The sequence below is a fragment of the Mus musculus genome, chromosome 8 (assembly GCF_000001635.26).
Source record: "Mus musculus strain C57BL/6J chromosome 8, GRCm38.p6 C57BL/6J".
In the NCBI taxonomy this organism is placed as follows: Eukaryota; Metazoa; Chordata; class Mammalia; order Rodentia; family Muridae; genus Mus; species Mus musculus.
In genome coordinates this window covers 38,646,745-38,673,242 of record NC_000074.6, presented here as the reverse complement: position 1 = coordinate 38,673,242, position 26,498 = coordinate 38,646,745, and the positions used below count along the sequence as shown (strand labels likewise).

Below are 26,498 nucleotides of genomic sequence, written 5' to 3'. Positions count from 1 at the left end.
AGGCCCATTGGTCTTGAAAACTTTATATGCCTCAGTACAGGGGAACACCAGGGCCAAGAAGTGGGAGTGGGTGGATAGGGGAGTAGGGGAGAGGGTATGGGGGACTTTTGGGATAGCATTGGAAATGTAAATGAAGAAAACATCTAATAAATGAATAAAAAATAGTATAATTTATGGTTATCCTAGCATATGCTTATGAGAGGGAAAGGTTTTTTTTTTTAATTTTTTAATCTCCTTTTCAAACCCACCATTGCTAAACAAATGCACTGCCACTGAATGATGCTCTCCTCCGTAGGTGATCATTATGTTTTTAAGTTCACAGGTGACTAAATTATATGGAACCATAGATGAATAAGAACTTGTAGTCTTGGTGTGTGAGGAATTGAGTTGGACTAATGAACAGATAGGTTGCTCCCCATTGGGCAGGAGGTGGTGAATTCTGTGAGTGCTTATGGGGAAGCAAGACTTTGTGTCAAAAGCTGTGGTCCTGGTTGAGATTGTTGGCGTTCTTCACCATCTTCTTTCCTTCCACTTTTTAAAACTACACCACATTCCTGACCTTTCCCATAATGATGTCATGCTTCCTGGCTAAGTTTAAGTTGGTATCATACTTGAAGAGGCAGCAGGACTACCCCGTGAAACCTGCTTTTCCTAAGTTATTATCCTGTGTAACTGAATGTAAGCCAAGAGATGATTCAAGACTGCAGAGCAGTGATTCTCATCCTGTGGGTCACAGATACCCTGCATATCAGACATTTACATTACAATTCATAAGAGTAGCAAAATTATAAACTAGCAATGAACTAGTTTTATGGTTGGGGTCACCATAACATGAGGTATTGCGTTGCCCACTCGACCGGCAAGAATGATGCAACCACCGGAATCTTCTGCAGCCAAGCTTTTATTGCTTACTTCTCAGGAGGGAAGACCCCGTCCCTTTTAAAGAGAATTGTCCTCTGCCTCGGACGTGTCGCTCCCTGATTGGCTGCAGCCCATCGGCCGAGTTGTCGACCAGGGGAAGGCAGAGCACAAGGAGTGGAAAACTACCCCGACACATGCGCAGATTACTTGTTTACTACTTAGAACACAGGATGTCAGCGCCATCTTGTAATGGCGAATGTGAGGGCGGCTCCTCACAATGAGGGATTGTATTAAACAGTTACAGTATTAGGAATGTTGAAAACCACTGTCCCAGAAGAACCAGAAGACGAGTCATGCTATGAAATTGAGCTCTTGCTCAAATAACTCACACAAGTCTGTGACACGAACAAGAAATTCGTTGTAGTAAGAAATCGAGTGTTGGGGCTGGAGAGGTGGTTCAGCTGTTAAGAGCACTGGCTATACTTCCAGAGGTCTGAGTTCAATTCCCAGTAACCAAGTGGCTCACAACTACCTATAATGTGGTCTGATGCTGTCATGCAGGTGTACATGCAGATAAAGCATTGGTAGACCTAAAATAAATTAATAAATCTGAAAAAAAAATCAAAAGCAACTGAGTGTTATCTGTCAAAACTAGCAGTATTCAAGTTGGCCAACAGAGAAATATCCCTATGGATAAATTTTCTGTACTGTAGAGTACATACATTTACACAGTTTTTTTTAAATGCCAATTTCTCCAGTGTTGTTCAATTTATAGTACCAAAGAAAGTTATGACACCTTTTAGTGGCTCCATTATTTCCCAACACCTTCTATATGATTTAACACTCTGCTCATATTGAATAATAAAAAAAAATTCTAATTTTGATTTTAAGTTTTCTTGAACAATAATAAAGATGGACATATATGTTACAAGTGCATGTGTGTACACACATGCATCTGCACACACACACACAGGGGAGAGAGAGAGAGAGAGAGAGGTGGAAAATAAAGCAACACCCACATATTTTATTTGTATTCTTTCTTTCTTTATTTTTTTTGCAGTCCAGTCTTTATCCTCCTCATAGTCTGCCCTCTGATTGTTCCACATTCCATACCTCCACCCCCAATCCCTGGCCCTTGTCTCCAAGAGGATGTCCCCTCCCCCCACCCACAGACCTCCTCACTCCCTGGGGCCTCAGGTCTCTTGAGGGTTAGGTGCTTCTTTTCTCATTGAGTAAAGACCCAGCAGTCTTCTTCTGTATATTTGTTGGGGTCCTCATATCAGTTGGTGTATGCTGCCTGGTTGGTGGCTCTATTACTGATACCATGTTGTCCTTACAAACAGGAGCCTATTATAACTGCTCCCCAAAAGGCCAAACAAACAGCTGAAAGAGTCAAATGGAGATATTTGCACCCAACCAATGGACAGAAGCTGGTGACACCTGTGGTGGAAAAATTAGGGAAAAGCTGTAAAAAGCTGAGGAGGAGGGTAACCCTATAGGAACATCCAGACCTTTATAATCATTTTTATTGTCAACCTGAGTGCTGTCTTTAGAATCACTTAGGAGAGACACACTTTGTGATGTTATTTACCATTGTTTCCAGGTATTTAACTGAGGTCATGGAGAACAACCATATATATATATATCATCCAATAGGTTGACATTCCATACTGAATAACAAAGATAAAGTGAGCTGATACTCATTAGCATTCAGCTCTCTCAGCTTCCTGACTATGGATGCAATGGGAGCAGCTGCCTGATGCTTCTGTTACCTTCCTCTGCTATGACCTCAAGTCTCTGAGAACATTTGCCTTTTTTCCCCTCTTGCAGTTGTGTTCTGAGAAGCATTCACAAAGTAAGCCAAATCCAGAAGTATAAATCGTAGAGATAAGTTCGTTCACATCCAGCAAGTTTCATAATATGAACAGAGGCTGCTAGGCTCTCCTTGGGGAAGGAACACTTGCCTGTTTAGAAGGTTTTGCTAATGTGTTGTTTACTTTTATTTAGGACACAAACAGATTTTCCTGGCTTTTAAGGAATGAGATAAATCTTTCATTCCTAATGTCTTTGTCAGCATTTTGTAACAGTAATTGGAAAGGTAACTAATCCATGATTCCATTAATAAAGCTAGGAACTCTTAATCAAAGATTATTCTTGTACTGAATATCTGTGAGGAAGTTAGTTATAGAGTTTTAACACTAGAAGTGGCTTTGAAGGGAAATACGATAAAATTTCCCGATTGTGTCTAGTTAAATATGTCTTGTGGCAATGTTCTTTGCATGTTATTTCACTTCAATTGATCTGTTTGGTGAAGGGTGATATAGAATAGTTCTAGATCTCCTAAGAGAACACTAATAATTTAGGTTTATATTCTGAAGAGACAGATTAGTCATAAGATCTCAGATATGATTAGTCAAAGGAAGGTATCTTTTTGGTTACTTGTTTGATTCTCTTTCTACTGTACCTTGTGTTAAGTATTTCAGGAGATTAAAATTCAGATGCATCTCTCTCTCTCTCTCTCTCTCTCTCTCTCTCTCTCTGTGTGTGTGTGTGTGTGTGTGTGTGTGTGTGTGTGTGTGTGTGTTTATCTGAAATCCTAAAGAAGAGGTGTTGTGGGGAGTATTAAAAAACGAGCAGGCATGTTTCTGCACATGTGCCAGTGACTCTTGGCCCCACTACTGTCTCTCTTGCTCTGTCTCTACCCACCAGCGGGACCCAAGTTCTTCTCGCTGTCAAGCCATGACTGTCTACCCCACAGTCATCTACCACAACACCCATTTACCCAGTAGAGTCATTACTCTTAATGCTTATAATTATCCAATCAGATTTATGTATCGATAAATTCTCAATCTACAAGATGACGATACAGTAATTTTAGAACAAATTGATAATGTTAAAAGCTTTATCCCAATTATTCTAACCTTATGATATAACTACCTGTGGCTGGCTGGTTTGCATCTGCCTCCATTTTGCCTTCCTCCTGTCCCTTCTGAAATGCTCTCTGTTCCTGCACCGCTTAGCTCCGCCTCCCTTTCCCCTGTCCAATCACAGGCCTCCTGCTGCCCTAGTGTAATTGGACAAGGAAAATCCTGCAACACAGAAGTTAAGGTTTTATTATCTGTCAATTTACCTGTGGGTTATGTCATGTCAGATATTTCCTTAGTAGTTGTTCCCAGCTTACCTGTGGATATTCACTGTGGTCTTCTGTTACAGATTGCTTTGTAATTGATACGGGCTTCTCTATATCATGAAACTGGTATTTCTCTCTCTTACTTTTGACAAATGATTAAATTACATAGTTGCAATAAGAATTATTTTTATTAGTGTTCTTGTTGTTTTTAATATCATACAAATTGTTATATCTTACTTATTTTTAAAGGAAATCTAAGAAACTTGTCTATAAAAGGTAGATTTTCTTTTAATTCTGAAAGTATTTTAAGATGTACAGTGATTACCAAATTATGGAAACGTTATATTTGAAAGATTGTTGGTTATGTACATAATAGTTAGGCTTGATAAAAGTATACGGTAGCCGGGCATGGTGGTGCACGCCTTTAATCCCAGCATCTGAGAGGCGAATTTCTGAGTTCGAGGCAAGCCTGGTCTACAAAGTGAGTTCCAGGACAGCCAGGGATATAGAGAGAAACCCTGTCTCGAAAAAACCTTAAGAAAAAAAAAAGAAAAGTATACAGTAACATAGATAATTTTTTTAAATTAATGACCATACAGGAAAAAATTAAAAATTAAAAATAAAAATAGTTCTTCAGTATTAACAAGTGAGTTATGTGTAAACCTTTATAAAATGTACTTGAAAAAAATGTAGTTGTGTGAAATCATTTTTAATGAAAATATAGAAAATTCATATATTGCTTCCATAATAGAAAAACAAGTAGAAAATTTAGATTATAATATTACCATATGAAAGAGACTAATATAATAATAGAGAGTTATGTAGGTGGTTTTATAACATGAGCTACAATTGTCTCCATTGTAAGCCTGCATCTAAAATGAATTATTGAATGAAAAATCTATACACATGTCTCTGTTATTCAGAGTAACATTAAACAATGTGTGCTTTACCATATGTGCTTTACAAATCAAAACAAATGTACTTAATCATAGATAAATTAAGTGCCACTCTCTAGACCAAAGATATTCATATGCCCAATTATGCATTTTGGAAAATCATCAACATTTGCATTCTTTCTCTCACAGGTGTGTTCTGAGATGTACAAAGAAAACAAGTTAAATCAAGAAATAAAAATGATAGAGCTCACAGCATTCAGAGCAAGTAAAGTTTCATAACATGGGGGGAAAAAAAAACCCTACTAGACTCTCCTTGGGGAAGGGGACACCTTCCTTAATAGAAGTTTCAGCCAAGGTGCATTTTATTTTTAATTAGGACAGAGCAGCTCTTCCTGGCTTTCCAGAAAGCCATTCATCAATCGGATGCATACTATTTATTCAGGTGCAATTGTGAGAAATGTGCTTTCAGTTCAATACCAGGATCAGTTTAGGTACAAAAACTTTAATGCATAATTCGGTTTTAAAAACCTCAAAATCATGCTAAGTAGGTCCTCACATTAATATGTACAGCATATTAAATGTACACATTAAATACAAATATATGGAATGACCTAGGCAGTATTGCACTGCCACACTTTCATGAAACCACCTCTAAAGAATAGGATGCATTTTCCTGTTGTTGTTTATTTTTTGTTTTATTTTTACAGTGGGTCACTTATCTGGAAAATTGTATGATCCTGACTAAGAGACAGCTTCATAAGGCCCATTGGACTGTCCTTAGCTCTCTTGGCTATTCGTATTATGACTAAGATACTGACAGACTAAATAACATAGTATTAGACTATATTTTTAAATTTTTGATACCATAATTCTTGAAGTGTTTCCAAAGACACTTATGCAAAATAAGTTACTAGTTAACAACGGCCAAAAAATGAAATCATCCAGAACACTGGCAAAGCTACGACCGTTATGTGACAATGAAATATTTCAGATGGCAATAGGTAATGGATTGCCGAAAGTAAGGTTAAAGATCAGAAAGTCCTGGGCAGTATCCCACCTCCCGAAAAAAAAAAAAAAAAAAAAAACATTGTTATTATTTAGTTCTAGCATACTCATTGTAACTTAATTTTATAGTAAGGCAAATTATTAAAAATATGCCATAAAGTATTCACTTACTGAGGATAATTTCACTCCATTAATGTATTTTTATAATAGCCCTGCCAAGTATAGAAATAAAAAGAAAAGAATTTCTGCATGAACAGATTATCTTGAAAATAAAATTCAAATCATGAACAGACATTAATAAAAAAGTGAAGAACGATAGTCACATGTTCTGTGCTACTGATGACATCGCTGCCATGGGAAAAAATTTAAGCATCATATGGGAGTTCTACTTTAGAATTGAATCACATTAAGTATTTTCTTCCAGGTTCTTCATTTTATTTCTCCCCAGTTTACTCTAAGTGTACTCAATGGAAGGCCACGGCCACTTTTAGTCCATTCTATCTACTTGGACTTTATTTGGAATCAGCAAATTTTTTTCTTCTATTTTCTGTTATGACCCTGTTCCTCAGATTGCTACATTTCTCACAATACAGATGCCAATGTAATTCTCGAACCATTGAAAGTTACAACTCATTTCACTGATGTTAATATTACACTGGCTCATCGCTTACATATGGATCTATTGGAAAACAATGTAAATCCTAGGCTCCTTTTTTAGAATGAAGAACAAAAGCTAAAACAAAACAAGATTCCCAGATTTATCATGCATTAATTATGCTTCCTTTGGCTGTGCTGAAAGACCTGAGAAGAAGCTATTTAGGGGAGAAATGGTTTATTTTGGCTTACAGTTCAATGTGGTGGGGGATAATGACATCAGCAGCAACAGGCAGCTGGCACATTGCATAGGCAGTCTGGAAACAGAGCGAGAGTAATAATGCTGCTTTGCTTACTTTCTCCATTATCTTAATTCTGGATCCATGGGTCTTGCAGTAGGGCTATCCACATCTAGAGGGGGAACCCTAATCCAACTGTGGTGGTTTAAATGAGACTCCATGGGTCTCAGACATTTGAATATTTGGTCTCTAGTCCATGGCTGTTTGGTGAGAATTAAGAGTTGTGACCTCACTGAAGGAAGTACATAAATTGGGGAGGGCTTTGAGGTTTCAAAAGACTTATGCCATTTTGAGTCAGCTCTTCTTCCTGCTTGAGGTGACACGTAAGCTCTCAGTCAGCTGCCCCTTTCTACATCCAACATCATGGACTCTAGTTGTCTGGTAATGTAATAAGCCCCAAATAAACATTCTTTCACAAGTTTCCTTGGTCATGGGTGTTTAACGACAGCAATAGAAAACTAATATAGAAGCTGAATTTAGACATTTTCTCAGAGGGACTCACTGCTGGTGGTTGTAAATCCCACCAAGTTCACAAGATTAACCATCATATACCACTCTTAGTTTCTAATTTAGGCTTTAAGATTAATCTTGTTTATAGGAATGACTTTTGCAGAACAATTTCCTTGCTGCTTAATACAAAACCTCATCTTTTATACTCATTATAAATAATGAAGTAACAGGCATTTTTTGCAATATCCAGTTATTATTAGTGTTTAATAGTAAAGGTGTTTGTCCATAACAAAATAGATATAGTTTCTTTTTGTAATGCACTTTATTTGTCATATACATTTTTCCACAATAATGGAAAATGAAAAACAATAGCCAGTTTAAAAAATGTTTTGAAAGTATTTCTTTTCATTTCCTTGTACTTTTATAATTTGGACATCACGCTCTTTGATACAGGTCTGAATTTTTAAATTTCACTATGTGTTAATTTCATATTTATTGTTATTATCTGGATGTCACTGTGCTATTTGCATATTACTAATTTTATTTTCATTCTAATCCTGCTATTTGTCCTTAAGACTCCAGCTTGCACATATATACAGGTTTGTAATGTTTCTGTTTCCTATGCTCTACAACTTTTGCTGTTTGAAGTAGGTTTTATTTGAAACAGTGAACTATAACTACCAGATTCTTCCCTCTAATAAATAATGGCTTTACTGACATATTTGAAAAAATGCTAATATTAACCTTCATACTAAGGAGTCTGTTATCATCATAGAGTACTGTAATCTTTGCTATGCAAGGTGTAAGTTGACTCATGACATGGGTACTTTTAAAATCATCTGGTTGAGTAGTTGACCGTAATCATTAACTACAAGGACACCTTTGCCAATTGTTTTTGTCATTGTATCTAAATGAAAAGAAAAAATTGCCCAGTCTTAATATTTGGTAGCTTTGATAGTACAATCTATCTTTACTATGCCTTCAAGCTGGATCAAATCTGTCTCCAGATTTTCCTTTGCTTTATTTTTTGCTCTCTCATTTTCTCCTTTCTATTTACATATGAAATACTAAATGTCTTTTTTCATTTTTTCCCTTTAGAGGAAAAAGTGAGAGTAGAACCAAGAGACCCATGGTAAAGGCTAACAAAAATTAGTTTAATTTTAGTATTGTTTTCTATTAAAATATATATCTATGTTATAATCAGAAGTGATTAATTTGGGAGGAAAGTTGAAACCTTTTTAGAAAATCTAAATTACAATGTCAATAGCTCATTTAATTTATTTTCTCTTTAGTCTGGATATGAACACTTACGTTACTTATGTGAAGTTAAAATAACTAATAACTTACATTTATTTATTTATTTATTTATTTATTTATTTATTTATTTATTTATGTAATTGCATACAACTTAAAATTTTCATGGAAAAATAGCACCATTATAAGATAATTCCTTCTATGATATGATAAGCGCTTTGAATAAAATTTCTGAGCAGTACACATACAATGGGGAGCCTGTGAAAACAAGGCATTTAATAGTATATTTTAATAAATCATGATGTATTATTGCCTCTACCTTTAATAATTTTAAAATGTGGAAATAAAATATCGCCTTGCTATTTAACGCAGCATGAAAATCCAAATAAAAGCATAAAATTGCAAATTTGGCATGAGAGTTTGAAGAAAGAAGTATAAAGGCTTACGAATTTTAAAACTCTGTAAGTGATTTTTTTTTTACCACAGATGAATAAGAAATATCTTGTTGACTGGAAGAAAGCATATTGATTTACAAGTAGCTGACTTCTGTAATCTAAAGATGCTCACAATGGCAGGTATACATCTGCCTTAGTACCTATGGGTGAAGGTGACATTGATGAATGTATCTATGGATGAGTGAACCTGAAGTGTAAAATCTCATGACCTGCAGGGCTTTTCACACTGCCTTCCTTTCCTTTGCTTGGGTATTGCAATTACTCTGTGCAGTTTGCCTTTGAATCACACATCTTTGCTAAATTGAATCATTCGCCTTTCAGATATTCTGTTTTGTGCCAGGACGATGGTTTTCTTTACCATCATGGGTAGCTGTCTTATTCTTGGATTTGGAATTTAGGACTTCTAAAAAATATGGCTATTCTTGTTTTACTTCCCTATTCTTGCCTTGCCTGATTTTAAGAGTAAAGTCAATCCAGGTTTCAGAGAGTTGCCTCGTCTACTTTTCGGTCAGATGAAATGGAACAAAGTCCTGATTGCCTTGAAAGGTTATATAAATATATCTTACCAAATTGCATCCCTTTTTATCAACTATCATTGAGTTTTAGGAATATGTAGACTAATGAATTTATATGGAAATTTATGTTAGCTTGTAAAGACTCAGTAGTCTTTGACTATATAGATATTTAATTAAATGCAATATGTAGCTAAATTAGAGGTCACCAATCATTTATGTAGCTCATCAAAATGAAGGTTGAGCAACATCACATGTTAGAAATATTTGGTTTTGAATCTCAGTCTTACTAAAAATAAAGTTATTATATACATGCTCATTTATATGTACAAACACATACCTATCTATGAATATAATTGTATTTGAAAAATGCAATTTAATTATTTTTGTTCATACATATAACAGTATAATATAGTAATAATATTAATAAACTATATTATATACCATTACAATTAAAAATTGTACACACTACAATTATAAATTGTAAAATCTTAATATCACTCTGCAAATATATTCATATACATCATCTTGTTTTATTATTTTCTAAAATTAGACAACCACTATTTGATAGGCAATATATAAACACTTTGTGTAAAAGTTCTGATTTAAAAAATTATGTATTTTCATGTTGGATCAGTGGTACTTTTTAAAAAAGCAGCTATTTAAGGAGTTATATTTTATATAAGTCCATGTACTGCCTATGTCCAACTTTATTATTTTCCATACATTATTATGTAAGATAATTATACAAACAAGACAGGTAATATTTATTTTCAGGATTTGATGTTAGGCCCACAAATTATGGATTATTGGCTATTTCATGTTATCTCTGAATGCTGTAGGCAGAAGTCAAAGAAGAAAGATGGCTTTGATAAACACGTGAAATAGAAATGGGCTAAAGCAAAGAACTCAGCATGCGTAAGGATAAATCCAAGCCCTGCAGGCTTAGCTGCAAAACACTCAATGGGGAGAAAAATGCAGAGAAATGTGATAATATATAAGATTAATATATATGTATATAATTATATAATGTGTATGTAAGATATATAATAATATAAAAGACTATCGTATATATACATATATGTGTGTGTACATATATATGTAACACATATATATTCATATATATATATAATAGTGGAGATGACAGGAAGAAAAAAACAGGCAGTTTTAGGTATTAGAATGGTAACTTTAAAGACTTCTTACATGCATTAATCTACTTATTTCACATTTGCATGCTTTATCATTTGCTAGGCTCTGGATGTACTGGTAAATAAGACTGGTCTGATATCTCAAGGGCATACCATTTATTGAAGAAGTCACACATTCAAGCAGATAATCAATGCACATATGCAAAAATGATAAATTGAGGTTCTGCTATAGTAAGTTAACTAAATACAATATACAAAGGACTCACCCTTAAAAAATCTTTTCTGAGGGACTGGCATTAGATTGAAACCAGAGAAAGGGAAATACATGAAGTCAGAAGAGGAAAGAGATGTCCTGACAGAGAGGCAGTGGTATATATTAGCTGAAAGTGGAAGAAACGGCACTCACACAGGTAGACCAGATGGCTGGAGCTCAGCAGTGCAGAAATATGAAAATGAAGTTAGAGAAGAAGTCCAGAAAAGTATATGTGGTCATATTTCTATTTTTTAAAAATACATTCTTTTTGAAATAAAATAATTTACATTGCTCTTTTTGAAATCTGAAAACATCTTTATATTTGCAATTTTTATATGCCACAATAAAAAGCCACTGAAGCCTTAACATAAATCAAGGTGTTTACCCTAAAATATGTAAATGAAGCAGAGGAGCCCCTACCTCCAAATTTACAGATTACAAGTGCGATGTAGTGACCTGTTAGAATGAATTCAAAGAAACATTTTCCAGCAGAAAACTTAAAATATCTTGAGTTGCATCGTGGAAAGAAATCTTTAACAATCCTACGTCTCATCATTTAAAATTAGTATTTTAGGTAAAAGCAACGTGACATTTAAACAGCCCAGATCTAATTGGATACAGACGAGATTTAATTGAATGCATAAAAATGATACAGGCAAGCCTGTGTCTCCCTGTGCTTATCTGAGCAAGAAGCTGCAACAGAGTAAGTGAATTAAAATGCCTGTCACCTAGTAGATTCCGGACAGAGGGCAGTCTTTAAGACCCAGCGACTGTATTTGTCTGGAGAGGAAATGTTGCTTTTTGACAGATGAGAGAAATCCCCTTAGTGCTGGCTGTGGAAGGGAGAAGTGAAGTCAGTCACCTGGTGGTGAAGGCCAGTAAAACAGCAAAGCAGGAGGAAAATTGCGGTCTCCCTCTCTTCTCTTCGCTCTTTTCTCTCTGTGGGAGCCACCTCCTATTCTCTCAACTCTTTTAGCATAACCTTCAAAGGAGAACGGTCCCTTCAGACTTTATTACCGTCTTTTCCCCACTGAGAGAATACCTCTTAGCTACAAGACATTTTTTAAGTCTATGCAGGACTTCGGGGATCCAGTTATCTTGCCAGGGAAATTGATGATTGCTAATGTCTGAGACTCACAGCGTGCTAAATTAGCTACCAGAGTATGCCTGACGGAGGAAGGCTTTTTATCACATAGTCTTCTCTCCAGTTTGAACACATTTGCTTGAATTTTGCCGCATGATGCTGTCCAGGGAAGCAGCTTTTTTTCTTGGGATGCAGCAACTCGCTGGTTTCTAAGCTTATTGCCGAAGAAAAAAATAATCTGAAATTGAGTGGATTTTTCCCCCTCCTTTGCTTGAGTCGACTGAGCTGTGTCGCACGGCGGTAAAGATCAACTGTCCCTAAATCTTTGAAGAAGTAAAACAAAGTGAATTCTCATTAATATTTATTTATTTGTATTATTTTTAACCGGTGGAGGCGGCGAGACCACGGAGGATGAGACTGAGAGAAGCTACCAGGGCTTGGAGGAGGATAAAGCTGAGTTTCAGCTGGAAACTAAAAGACTAGATCGGTTCGGGGAGCAACTTGGCCAGTTCCTCTCCACTTCCTTTAGTTTCGCTCCATGGACAGATCCACGGACCTGGACATCCAGGAGCTCAAGGTACGTGGTCCTGCGGCGGCGGCGCTGGCTTTCCGCTCTGCCGCGCTCGCATCCCGGGCTCTGCTCGCCCGCTACCCGGCGTCTCCGGAGTAGTCGCGGGTCCCGCTGGACGGCGAGGGGGCATCTGGGGCGGGGTGTCCCCGGGCGCAGCGCCCCTCCCCGGGCCGTGGACACACAGGCGGCTGTCCCTCGCCCTCCCGCGCGGGGCTGCCCTCCGCGTCGTTGTTCCGGCTGGAGGCCACCCGGTGCTCCCCTCACGGGTGACAACGGCAGCTGGGCTGCAGGACCCGAGGTCCTCGGTGCCCCGGAGCTGGCTGAGGATACGGAGGTCTCCCCATCTCTACTCGAGGTCGCCCGTATTCCCGGCAAAGTTGTCCGGGGCCACTTTCCCTCCCGTCCCCGCCCGCCTCTCTTCTGTCCCGCTCCTGCCCCCGTGCGACACCGGGACAGCCTGTTTCCGTTCGTAAATTCGCTGCACAGAGGTGTTTGTGGCCACCACTAGGCAAAGCCCCCCTTTTCCTATCATTAACCACACCGCTCCCCCCCCCACTCCCTTGAAGGCCACTGCCTTTGGGCGGGAACGGGTGGTGATCATCCCGGGGCACAGGGCGAGAGGAGAGACATGAGGGGGTCCCCTGCTGGCCTGTCTCCACCAGCACATGGAGGGAAGAGCTAATTCTATTACCAGGCCAGGTCTGAGGAGCCAGGGAGGGTAGCCCCGGGTGGAAGCGATTCTGGAGGGGGCGGGGCGCCCCTCCCCCGCCCATCCTCCGGGGTCCCAGACCCTCCCTGGTCTGCTACTGCACCCCATGTGGTGCCCTTCAGTGTTCTCTACCTACCTGTCCTGAAGTGGCCTCAGAGCGCCCAGGCCACGAATTCGCCACTCTCCTGGTGGGTATCTCTACCAGCAGGGCAGATATGAAAAGAAAGAACTTAAAAAAAAAATCGCAAAATAATTTAAATGTCCCGCTCACTCTTAGATGATAAAGCTGAAATGAGGAGATGCTGGCGTGTTAAATATGCATACATATTCACCCTACTCCTCCTCCAGTCATTTGGTACATAACCATTCTGCTTCGGGTGGGTGGGTGGGAGGGGGGTTACTAGAGATCTACTACATGTAAGGACTTTGTTCCGGTGAGGACTTTTAAGACATCTCTTCCTGCTGGGGAAACTTGACCATTAGAGGTTTGCTAAGTAGAGTCAGGTAAATGGGTTTGTAAAAGAAGGTGAGTAGAGGGTATGGGAAATCCTCTGCAGCTTGCTCTGATGGAGTCCCTAAGCCTGTCCATCCCCAGTGGGTGCACATGTCACCTTGTGGCTACCAAGCCACAAGAGGAAAAAGTATGTAGAACCCTCTGGTACTGGGCTGTGCTTTTAGCCCCAGGGAGTGGGGCCTGTTTGAATACACCATAGATAGTACTTCAATCCAAGCTTCTGTGTTCCTTGGAGGAGATGAAGTGGGGAAGAAGCAGATTTGATATTCCAGTTTAAAGTTGGCAAACAAGGTCTTGTGCTTTGGCCAAGGTCACAGTCAATAGACCTTGGCCTGGATGGAAATGTCCTGTTACCTCTCTATTGAATCGAGACAGGACACATTGCCTTGGACTTGAAAAGATCACTTGCTGCAGTCCCCAAACACCCTCATGATTTGAGAGAGGGAGTAGGCTTTACACGAAAAGAATGCAGAATTGTGAGATGTTTAGTATGAAGAACCAAGTAATTGCTAATTTTTCCCCCTTACAATAGTGTATGGCACAAAGAACATTTTGATACAAGAAATCGAAGGAAAACATATGAGTTCATCATTTCCCATGACACCCACCCCTCACCCCTTAGGTTTCTACTTGTGAATTCCTGAGCACATAGACACAACACTGTTTACATGAACAGCAGCAACATGTTCACCATGGAAACTTTTGTCTGGTGTTAGCCAATGACACAAACTTAACCTTAAAGCTACTACACATTACACTGTGGGTCTTACAGACACCATGTCCTAGACCTTGCGACTGTGCAGTCTCGGGTAAAGGACTAGAAGGCTTTGGTGCAAAGAGACTTTTGAGGATGGCTGGGAAGAAATGAAGGGATGCTAGAAGAAAAGTTCTATGGAAACTGCTGAAAAGTTCAATCAGGTTATATTTCTGTGAGAGTCAGAGCTAATAAGGGAGGGAGACAATGTAGTCAAGCCTTATAAGGGAATAGTTGATGTCATATCTAGAGTACTTAACCTCTGAAAATCATGTGGTCTGTGATGGCATCACATGGAGGAATGGCTTTCTTATAGCAGCGTCTTAGGTTTCTCTGGTGCAAATTATTCTATGGAGGAGCTGGCGGGCTGGCTGCCTTCTGGACCCTGGCTTCTCCCCACCGTGCGCCTGTTACAAACTGTTGTGGGTTCTGACAGGCTCGAAGAAAATGATCTGAATTTCTTCCTCTTTTTGGTTCTTTTTTTTGGTTTACTTTGTGTTTTCTCCTTTTTGTGGGGTATTCAGAGTGGGCCGGGTCCCTGGGCGAAACACAGCTACCTCTGTTGGCATCTTTTTAATACCAGGAACCCAGCGGCTCCAGCCACTGTGCAGCTAAATAAAGTTGGAAAAAAAAAAAAAAGAAAAAGAAAACCACAGCAAATTTCTTGATGAGAACTGAAAATAAAAGTTTCCTTGTATTAAAAAAAAAAACAAAAACTAGGCTGTCTTTATATTAGACAACCTTCCCTGGTGATCAGTGGACAAATGGGAGTAAAAATTCTTAGGACATATATGTGGCAGTATCATTTGATGTTTTGATATTTATTATTCCCCTCCATTCCAATGGCACTTTTATTAAGGCATAGCTACATAAACTTTAGTGTTTATGATGCTTTGAAGGACCTGGAAATTACTTCCAGGCTTTGGATAAATAAGCAAATGTATAGAGTATTATAGTAAGCCAGTCTAGCTCAGTTTGAAATCATCAGTATTGTTAGAAGATTGTGCTAGTCTTCATCTTTGTTTCAGGGTAAACTGTTTCCTCTTTAGGACATTTGACAAGGATATTTATGTATGTGTATATATTTGTGCCGAGTATGTGGCATTGGTATTTCCTATATGTTGTTCAGTCAATATGCTTTATGAATCAACTGGAAATACTAAAGCTTAGCTTTTGATAATTAGATGTGAAATCATTGCTATCACAATCACAAATACAACATGCATCAAGATGCATATTAAGCGATTATTGGTGGATAATTGAGATACAGCTATGTGTGTGAAACTTGCTAATGAAGGCGAGGATATTTTCATCTTCTGTTCTACACAGAAGCTTCTGATGAGCCAGAACTGTGGTGAAAAGGGACCCAGTTCCCCGTCAAAGAGTGTTGGTCTCTTCTTTTCTCTTTGATCTGTTTCTGTTTGAATGTATAAACTTTGCTCTGGATTTTGCCTCTGTGTTTGTTTTAGAGAAGAGACAACATCAAACAACCCAGAATATGGGTTGCTGTTTTGGAGATGTGGGAGTTAATGAATATTGATATTAGAAAGAGTATCCTCAGCCCTGGAATAGCTCTAGGTGCAGGGCACTGAGTGCCTCTGACGATTTGATATGTGAGTATTAACTCCGGCTTGTATTGAGCCGTTTCCCTTTCTCCCTTTGAAACAACTGACCTTACATCATAGAACAAAACTACAATTGATGCCCAGAGTGGCCACTTTAAAATATGTTCTCTATAGGGATAGTTTATGATTACGAAACGCTGAGCATGAATAAATTATGGTTAAGATTATGAGCACATTGAGTCTTAGAACAGGTTCTGTTTTCCTGTATTGGTATGTAGAAAGGTATGCTTTTAAATGCAAATAATTTATTCTTGGATAATCTAAATTTGCATGTGTATAAGCAACATGAAAACCTCCAAGAGTATATAGTACATTTAATATTATATTTAGAGTAAGCTCTTACTTATTTGTTTTCAAGTTTTCTTTAAAGAAAAAACTGGTTAGAAGTTAAAAATATTTCCTACTACTGGAATAGCATTAAAATGTGATTCTATTTTTAAAATTCCTTTTTAAAGACAAAATGGTAAACCAGTTTATCCTGCTATGCATAAACCAACTTTTTAATACGGGTAATTTAATTGTTGAAGTAAATGTGATAAACACAGGCTGCAGTTGCTTAATGTTATCTCTTTAAATTGAACACAATTTTGTCAGCTAAGAACTTGAAACTTGACCTATATAGGCAAGGCAAAACCCTCCCAGAATGATACAATTAGGTCATTAGGAAAGTACTGTATGAGAAAGAAATGATTACCCAGCAAAAGCTTGCATATATTTAAACAAGTGATTTATTCCAAAATGAAGAAGTCTATAACACATACCATAGTACATTTGTCTACAATTCAATCAAATAAGAGTTTTGGCACTTAGAGGCATTCTAAAAATGATTTTTTTTGTTTCATCAATAAGACACTCAGCCCAGGAAAGTGGAGCTTGGTGCAGTGTAGGAGGCTTTGCAAGAGTGCAAGTAGGTGGTAGTTTTTATGTTAGTCATTCCATAGTGAAAAATAGTACTCTCCAACACATGCCATATTTTTAGCAACCTGCTTTTTATATTGACACTTTTTGGTTAAGAATAAGGAAACATATATGTGAACAGTGGCTATTTGACATAACATCTATAGGAGTTATAGTTTCTCGCCAGGTGTGTCCAGTTTGAACTTTTTTGATAGCAGGAACTATGCAGAGATTTAATAGTAATTTCACTTGACTTTTAATTAGTAAATGAGCACTGTGTGCCTTTAAGGGAAACAACAGGATGTTTTAAGATTATGTTTTCAATACAGAGCTAACTTCCATGTTTCTTACCTCATATTTTGTGTGGTGAGACATTTGAAACTTACATTTATATTTTGTAAAATATGTTACAGTATGTAATTTTATATTAGTTATGTCTTAGTCACTTTACAATGTAAGCATACATCAAAGCCTCATGAAGTATGTAATATATATATATAATCAGCTCAAAAATAAATTTTCTGAGGAAGGATAGGTAAAGGGTATTCCAGGAAGTGGCTAAGTTATTGAAGAGTAAAATTCTCCTATCAATGCATGTATAGGAATTACCATTTTTTTCTTTGAGTTTTTGTCACTACATAATTTGTTGTGTGTTTGCTTTATTCTGTGTGTGTAGATGTGTGAACTGCAGGGGTGCACAGGTGGAGGTCAGAGGCCAACGTGTTGGGACCAGTTTTGCCTTGTGAGTCCCGAGGAATAGAATATAGATCTTTTTTAAATCCGGAAATGCAGTTAATTGAAGTGAAGTAAACTTTAAGTGATAGAGGGGAGGCATTATTTATAGTTGAACAAAGAGATATATTTAATATGTATGGAAAGAGCACTAGGACAAGATTGCTATTGTGAGAAGACTTGTATAGATACATTTGAGGATCTTCAGTCAATTGCTGTCATTAGTAAGTTCGGATTCAAAGCTCCTACTGGCTATTACAACTTTGCTGATCTCCAGACTTTACCAACTGAAGATACATCAAATGTTGAAGTTGCAGTAAAAAGGATATTTCAAGATTTATAAGCTCAAAATCACAGCTCTGCAAGATGGCTTAATGTTGTAAGATGATAAATCAGTGCGCATCTTTTGGGACATTCTTTTTGTAGGATATTTAGTAATTTATTTCTCATACAGATTGGGATTTCAGGTAAAATGCAACTCAGCAGACATACAGCTTTAAGGTACTTAAGGAAATGACCATTTGCTTTGGTTCAGATCTCTGGATTTTTTGAGAACATGCACTTTAACTTTTGATTTACTAGGTGAGCAAATGCTCACCTAACACAATCAAATGCTGTAAGATTAATAGTTGAACATTGCCCGTGCTCTGTGATTCTTAGCTTTTAAAACTTTGATAATCAAAGTTACCTCATTAAAAGAATGTAGATTTTAATATGGAAGTTTTACTAGCATATATATTTTTTTCTTTGGCTAAGTCTTTTTCGTTTGTGAAAGTGAAAATTATGGGAAATCTCATATTTTAAATAAAACCGAGTAGAGGATTCTAAGCTAACCAGAGAATGAGCACTTTCAGGGATGAGGAGTCTCTCAAACATCACCATACTCCTTCGGATTCTAAGTATTAAAAACTTGTATCATATGTCTTGGGAGTTGTCTTGATATAGATATAGATAAGTTATTTTTAGGTTGGCTGTAAAAAATATTATAATCTATGGTCATACGTTGTGCCTTTAAAAAGGTATCATAGAGTGCTCCTAAGCCAAGATGAAATATAAAAAAAAAATAAACCCCCAAAACTTTAAAAATACAATATTTCTGTATGTACTTCCAAAGACTCTTATTTCAATGGCAATGCCTATCAGAGGAAGAGAAGCTAAAGTTTAGACTTAGCTATTAATTGAAACATTCGATCCCCACCAACATATTAGAAGCCAGAGATATGCAAAGGCACCGACCACCCTATATCCATCTAACAACCTTGGGAGCTTTCATGTGGATTTCTTTCATGGTATTAGTTGCATGGATTGTGTATACAATCAGATATAGTTCAAATCCTGGCTCAGCAAGGCATGAGAGGTAGCTGTGTGGGCATAGCTCCCAGTTCTCAGGTTTTGCAGGGTAGCAAATCCTTGGGCTGGGAATTGGATTTCATTGTAGTGTTTTGTTGTAATCATTTTTAACATACTTTAGGTTAAAAAATGGGTTGAATATTTTCTTTAAAGATACATTGAAAATAATCCCACTATTTAACCTATTCATTGAAAGTACCTCTGGTTAGGGATATTATTAATTCTGCTTGCTCTAAGCTTAGAGTTCACCAGAGACACTGTCTAGGACTGTAAGATGAAAAAGTGTAAGAAACCTCATGGTCATATGCTCTCTTAATTCTCTGATCTCTGGCTACCTGCTCTTTTGGAAAATGGCAGGTTTATATCTTCTTCAAAGAAAATAATTTTCAAACTGATACATTTAACACAGCTGTTTTCATCCTGCAAATATTTCTCTTCTGAACATCAAGCCGGGTTATGTGATCAATATTATATTTTCATTTGGTGAGTCTAAATTGTAGCTCAGAAAAATCAAAAGGTTAATTTAAAAATATGAAATAACCACTCAATTCTCTGTCTGCTATTTCCACATTCTGTGCTACCGTACATAGTTTAAAGCTTGGAGATATCTGGAAGGCATGTCTCATGGAAGAAAAGACTACTCTAACTTTCTTGAGTATGATCAGTGACATTTGAACTGCAATCACTGTGTTTCTTCTTCATTGAGAATAGCTCTTCACTTTGCATGCCTTAAACAATAACAACAACAACAACAACAACAATAACAACAACAGCAACAGCAATAACAACCCATTGTGTTCATCCCTAATATCTGGGCTAACTTACTTTAGGTTGATATTTGGTAATAAACCCAATAGTAAGGATGGAAGCCTAGGTTGGCTCACATGTTAATAATACAAGGAACTGGAAGGTGAATGGAGGGAATCAGGACTTCAAGTCACCTTCAACTTTACAGTGAACTTGATGCCAACCAGGCTACATGAGTGTTTATCTCAAAGAAGTTCCTTTTAATGTGATAGATGGCTAATAAAGTGAACATAATAGTTTTATAACCTTACACAACTCTGAAAAGTTAAATCTTATATAATTATTTTGAATATTTTCTCCACTATTTTACTTTTCAGGTTAGTATGAATTTTGATTTTGTTAAAAAGTGTAAATTAAACTTGAATCATAACAAGGGTATTCTATTTTGGATTTTTGTACATTCAGTCTCTGTTTTAAAAATTAGTACACACATATACAAATATGAATTATCATGACAAAGCAGAATTCTGAGAAGATCATTAGATGATTTAATGAGGCTAAAGACACCAATGGAAATTCCTGATATTTAACTAAATTAAAATACATGCCTATAAAATAAATTTGTTTTTAAGCTTTGACATAGTTTTTTATATTTTTTTCTAATTTTGTGAAAAAGACATTTATGTATAAACTCCTAAAAGCATAGCAGTGTATTGCTTGAGAAAGGCTTTTCTTATATATTCACGAGAGATCGATACTTAATACGGCTTTCTGAGGGCATTTTCTAAACCTTTTGAGTTGAAGTATTTCTAGGTCAAGCAGATGTGAATAAGCACATAACATTTATTTCCTTGAAGAGCCATCACTTTATAGCTGCTCCCCCCCCCCGCCCCTTTCCCTATCAGTGCTGGAGGCTGCCGTTCTTCTGAAGAGCTCTCCTTGGAGCAGCAAGGTGCCTGTCACTGCTGCAGTATGACTGCTTCTGTGATGAGAAGGCAACAGGATGAAGCTGTTCTGGACTTCAGAACAGGATTGGGTATCTAACTGTGTTATGCTGTTCTTCCTCATAGAAGCATCCTGTGTAGTCTTTGCCTCCATGGAATCAAAAAATGGCTGTCAGCCATAAACATTCTGAGTTGTGTCTGAAATAGATTAAAAATGAAACCTTTAACTCTGGGAAAACTAGAACTATACTATACTCACCTTAGCTGGGCCTGTGATGCTCAGTTACTAATTCACACGTAATCCTGTTCTGGTTTTCACATGTATTGATAATTTCTCATCTTTCTACATAATGACTTCCAAAGATACTATGTGCCCAGTATTTTAAAAGAGACTTTGAACTTTGGGGTGTGTGTGTGTGTGTGTGTGTGTGTGTGCACGCGCGCATGCGTAAAGACAACCACATTAGCTTCCATGGGAGAAGAGTGATTTTTATGAACCATGAAATTCTAAAAAAGTCACGAATGGAAAAGTACTTTCTCATTGCCATTCTAGAAGTCTATTTACAAAGTGTATCTCAGTGTTTTAAAACCTCTAACAGAAGAAAATGCTAGTTCAAGGAAATAGATTGCTTACCTTGAGATTTGTAGAATTGTATTTGAGCTTTCTGTCTCTCCCTCAACATGAGACACATGAGAAATTTTATCTAGTTTTAGGAACAAAATACATTTCACTTACCTTAAGCAGCTGCTTGGTTATTTAACTTTAACAATCCTTCTTGTCCTAAAACCGACAATATCTCCATCTGATATTGATACCCTTTGCATTTAGCATAAGGGCATATTTGTGTTTCCACTCTAACTACTTCTATCCTAATCTAACTATTGGGCACATAATACAGTGTTTCTAGTCTTCTATACTTTCATAAGTAAGTGTTTATTATAAACAAATGTATATGTAGTTGAGATTATAAGGCTCCTTTGCTGTGGCACCATAATTTGTAAATTTTTCAGTCATGAAAACCAGGCCATACTGTTACATATATCTTGCAAAAGGCTTCATCCCTCTATGAATTTTCCTGTTTATCAGACGTAACAAACTGTAGGTACACAGTTGCAATGAGAGCGCTGTGTCTATATAGGTATGCATGTGTTATTTCACTATGCAGAAGCTCGGGAACTTTGGAACCTGTTTGCCACAAAGTGAAATCCTCTGTGACCTTGGACTGACAGTCTGATCTGGAACACTGACTTTTGGAGACTTTTTTCCTATTCAAATGTATTCTGATATTAGTCACTATTTCACTTTTCATTGCTTTCAAAGTTGGCCTTTGTGAAGAATAATTACATATACTGCCCCATCTATGAAATTCTAATGCTCCTTACTTTTATCTGGTGTGGAAACATTGTTTTAGGAGAAGCGAAAGTAAATAAAACCATCTACCTCAGCATTTTGTTTAATGTTTTCAAATCCACTTTATAAAATCAATGTTTTGATCCGTTGATTGCTCTAAGCAACAGACACAGAATGTATTTCATCTCATCAACTTTCTCAAAGTTCATATGTTAGTAAGTCAGGGTTCAAAGAGTGAGGGCTTCCATGTACTTCTCCTAATGATAAGCATCCTCATTAAATCACCTCTGAAAGAAGTTATCGCCATTTAGTAATGACAGGATGTGAAATCACAGGGGAAACAATTAAATGTATCTTAGGTGTATATAATGGAGCTAAGTATATTTTATACACTTCTAAGTCAGGTGATAATATGCAACTGCCTTCATCTTTATAAACACTATTCTGTAGCATATACTTTAATTTATTGTCTCTTTTTACGAACTAGAGTTAAGATAAAATACACACTGAACATTTCTTTCCTTATGAAGTTGATTTTTCAAAACTTTCTCTTGGTTCTTTGTGGATTTCTCATCATGCAGCCCAACCCAACTCATCTCCCTGCTCCCCCATGTCTGCCCTCCACCCTCACAACTTCACACAAAAGAAAAGAAAAAGAAAGAAACATCCCAACTACTCTGTCTCACCATGAAACCTGTAGTGTGTCACAGTGTGTCACACAGTGTGCCATTTGTTCACTCATCTGTACTTGCAAATGTTCATTGCAATAAGTTATTGGTATGCTTCAAGGCCTCTCGTTTCTGCTATACTATCAATACTGAATCTTTACCGGGACTCTTCTTGGATGTCCTGTTGTTGCCCATATCATGGAGATCCTGCAGCTTTGGATCTCTAGGGCCAGCTCCTTCCCCTGCTCCTGCAGTTCATAAGTGGGATAGATGTTGGGATGGGCCAACTCAAAGCCCTGGATCTGAGCCTGAGTTGAACCTGAGTTGGTCAGGTGGTCAGCTCTTCTGCACCCTCACCACTAGTGTGAGATCTTCAGCATCGCCCCAGCCAGCTCACCCAATATGAAAGCCAGCAAGGAGTCAGGGCCAGCTCTTTAGTTCTCATGCCCTTGGGCAACACCCAGCCAGCCAGCAGGGCCAGCTCTACTATCTTTCCCAGGAAAGGTGCAGGAACCACTCTCCCAACTACTGCAGGCAGACAGAGAGGCAGGGACTGATCAGCTCTCTTGCTTTCATGATATTGGGACTAGCTGTCCTGAGTGCCATAGGCAGGGTGGGGGTGGGGACATCTCTTTCTCACCCATGCCAGTACAAGGCAGGTAGTAATTATTTTGGACAAAATACATTTTATTTTTATATACACTTGACATAGGTTTCAATAACTTTTAAGAGGACAATGGGAAATTTAGGAATGGAAACGTTTTAGAGATAATATAGTAGTATTTTGTATTTTACCTTGATATGGATATAATTCTGCATTTTAACATCATCTGAAACATATGCTTAGACTAAGATTTTTGTCTTCTTTGTCTCTACTTTCTGATGCTTAGAGAGATTTGCTATTTGCTAAATTTGTAAACTGTGATCATTAAATGTTATGACACTCCTTTCAAGCATATACAGGAAAATCAAAATTCAAAGACTGAAATACAATTTTTCTATCTGTTAAGTTATTGACAAATAGTATCAAAGTTTAAACCAAGCAAGATGATAAGCTGAAAATTCAATGAAAAATTATAAATATTTACTGTAGCTTATAGTTGAACTGAAAGAAAATGATTCTAAGTAACCACAAAACCCAAGAATAAACACTGCTTCTGTCCCATAAGAATATTTTCCCACATTCTATCATGACCCTTGATTTTTAATAACCCAGTGTCTAAATTTTACATTAAAAGACCTCTGATTCACTGCTGTGTTATTGACTATAAGCCTTTAAGCTCTTGGCATATACATTATTGAATTCTTATTGAGGATTTGACAGTAGAATATTTTCAAATGTATATGAATAACAGGAACTCTTAGCTATCTGAGCTGTCACTTTTAGAATCTTTTATAGGCTATTTACGTGTTTGCTTTCTACCACTTCTCTTTTCTGGGAGTTTGTTCTTGTTTGGTTTCTTCTTCCTCCTTGCACACAGTTTGTAGGAAATCTTAAATGCTTAAGTAATTACACAGTGTTAGCAGCCAGCTCTCCTTTGAGCTTCTTGGTCTCTGCCACAGAGTTTCACAAACTTTAGAAAGCTCTGTCTAGATGTTTCACAACCATCGTCTAGTTCACTGGGTTTTAGCATTCACTCAGGCATCAGTTCTCGGGAGCCTTCTCTAGAGCCATTGCTTTCTTCATCCTCATCCCACTCCTCATAACCGGTCGTTTGTTTTCTCCTTCACAGCTTTTGTTAAATGAAGCAACAGGCCTGCATTTGTTACAACCTCTCCTGAGAATCCTGTGTAGAGCTCTTGCAGTACTGGTGGTCATTATAGGACCTGTAACATATAAAAAATAAGATTAATATAAGGAACCGGGTCAGAATCACCACCGAGGGATTCAGACAATCTTGTCTTCTTTTTAATTTCAAATAAGTTAACTCAGAATAAGTTGGGAAGGAATAGACACTGAAGCACAAAGGCTGTTCCTGAATCTCAATAGAAAGAGATTTAGACATTTCTGAAAATGCCTGAGGGTACTTTGTAAAAGGAAGAGAAGAAGAACTCTGGAAAATAGTCCCAACAGTAGCCAATTATCAGCCTTGACAAGATTCCTTCAACTGAAGTAAAGGAACACATATTCTTTGAAGATGATTATCAATTTTCATTTTATGTCTTGGTAAAATTCTTGCACTAAGTGTTCACAGAGGCTAAAACTTCGGTGATTGCTTAGCTGATTTTCTGTATGTTGGATACGAGATAATCAGGGCCCTTATAGTTCAAATTATTAGCTGTTTCTTAGAATATGAGAGGGATGTCTTCTTAACATGGCTGGAAGATACTATGCTAACAGAGTAAGTCTGCTTACTCAGGAACAGTGAGGCTAATCTAGAAGATTCTCCATGAAGCCAGGCAAAGTGTTGGAAATCTGAGCCAAATGAACTGGCTCTGTTAGCTACCTGAAAATCAGTCTGTATCTGGCTTTGTAATTTTTGTATCCATTTCCTTTGGTAGAAATTAGAGTATATTGTGTGTTCTGTGACAATAATCATATGACTTATAATTGTAACGTAATATAGGCATTCACAGAACAAGGTAGAAATAAGTTTGCAAAAATCTAACTGAAGTTTTGTGCTAAGAACAATGCCCAGTGTGGAGTTTCCTATGAGACTGTCTGACAAGAAGGGCTGGTAGCCAGTTTATGGCTTCCTCTCTCTTTTTAACTAGCCTTGAGCAGCCTAATTCCCAACCCATCCACAATTCTACCTTTCTACACATTATTTGAAGAATCAAACAGTAGTATATTCCTTATCTGCTTAAGTTTTATTGTTTATTCTCTGTTGCTTGTTTATTTTAATCCCTATTCTTCAGCATCCTACAGCATGATCAGCATTATGTTGACATTGCCCATTTCCAGGGTGTTTCCAGTCCCTAAACTTCCCTAAATAACTAATTTCTTCTTGATCATTCATTTCTTCTCTCTATCTTATAATACTATCTATGTATTTGCTAGAGCACATCTTTAATTCTTTGCCAAGTGGTTTTCTACTTATTGATCAATAACTCTTCTGAGGAAGAGACAATTAATAATTTTTCTACCTCTTCATTTCTATACACTGCATATTGCACCATATATTTTTGGTCAGTTGCAGGGTGAGGTGGGAGGGGAGAGAGAGAGAGAGAAAGAGAGAGAGAGAGAGAGACAGAGAGAGAGAGAGACAGAGAGAGAGACAGAGAGAGACAGAGAGAGACAGAGAGAGACAGAGAGAGACAGAGAGAGACAGAGACAGAGAGAGAGACAGAGAGAGAGAGACAGAGAGAGGCAGAGAGAGGAGGTTGGGGCTGTTTCATAATACCCCTTTTTAATTAATTGTTTTATTTGTTTACATTTCAAAGGTGAGAACCTTTATAATATTCTTTTAAACATGTGAAAATATTTTTTTGTGTGTGTGTGGATGTTTTGTCTGCAAGTATGTATGTAAACTGTGTACTGGCAGTTCCTGTGTAGGCCAGAAGATGGTGCCACATTCCCCTGGAATTGGAGTTATAGCCCACTGTGATCTGCATGTAGGTGCTGGGAATTAAGTTTTGGTCCTCAGAAAGAGCAACCAATGTTCTTTACTGCTGAGCTGTCTCTCTAGCCACACATAAATAAATATTCTTATAAGGTTTGTTTAACATGACTTTCAGACCACATTGCAGTCAGT

At 37.4% G+C, this 26,498-nt stretch overlaps 1 protein-coding gene and 1 long non-coding RNA gene across 4 annotated transcripts in view; one reads left to right on the top strand and one right to left on the bottom strand.

Annotated features, from left to right (window-relative positions):
* Nucleotides 1-1,934: 1,934 nt before the first annotated feature.
* Nucleotides 1,935-25,755, bottom strand: Gm40493. The gene is made up of 3 exons (XR_870371.2): nt 13,358-25,755; nt 3,799-3,950; nt 1,935-2,301 (listed from the first exon to the last, which is right to left on the bottom strand). It is a non-coding gene; the product is annotated as a predicted gene, 40493 (long non-coding RNA).
* Sgcz (sarcoglycan zeta) overlaps nt 11,538-26,498 on the top strand; it is a 1,143,866-nt gene continuing 1,128,905 nt past the window's right edge. The window contains exons 1-2 of one of the 3 annotated variants that reach the window (XM_006509120.4): nt 11,543-12,241; nt 12,335-12,518. In XM_006509120.4, coding sequence (XP_006509183.1) covers nt 12,480-12,518 — 39 coding nt within the window. In that variant the 5' untranslated portion in view covers nt 11,543-12,241; nt 12,335-12,479. Of the gene's footprint in view, nt 12,519-26,498 lie in introns of all 3 variants that reach the window. The other 2 variants (XM_011242139.3, NM_145841.2) reach the window with 2 other exon arrangements.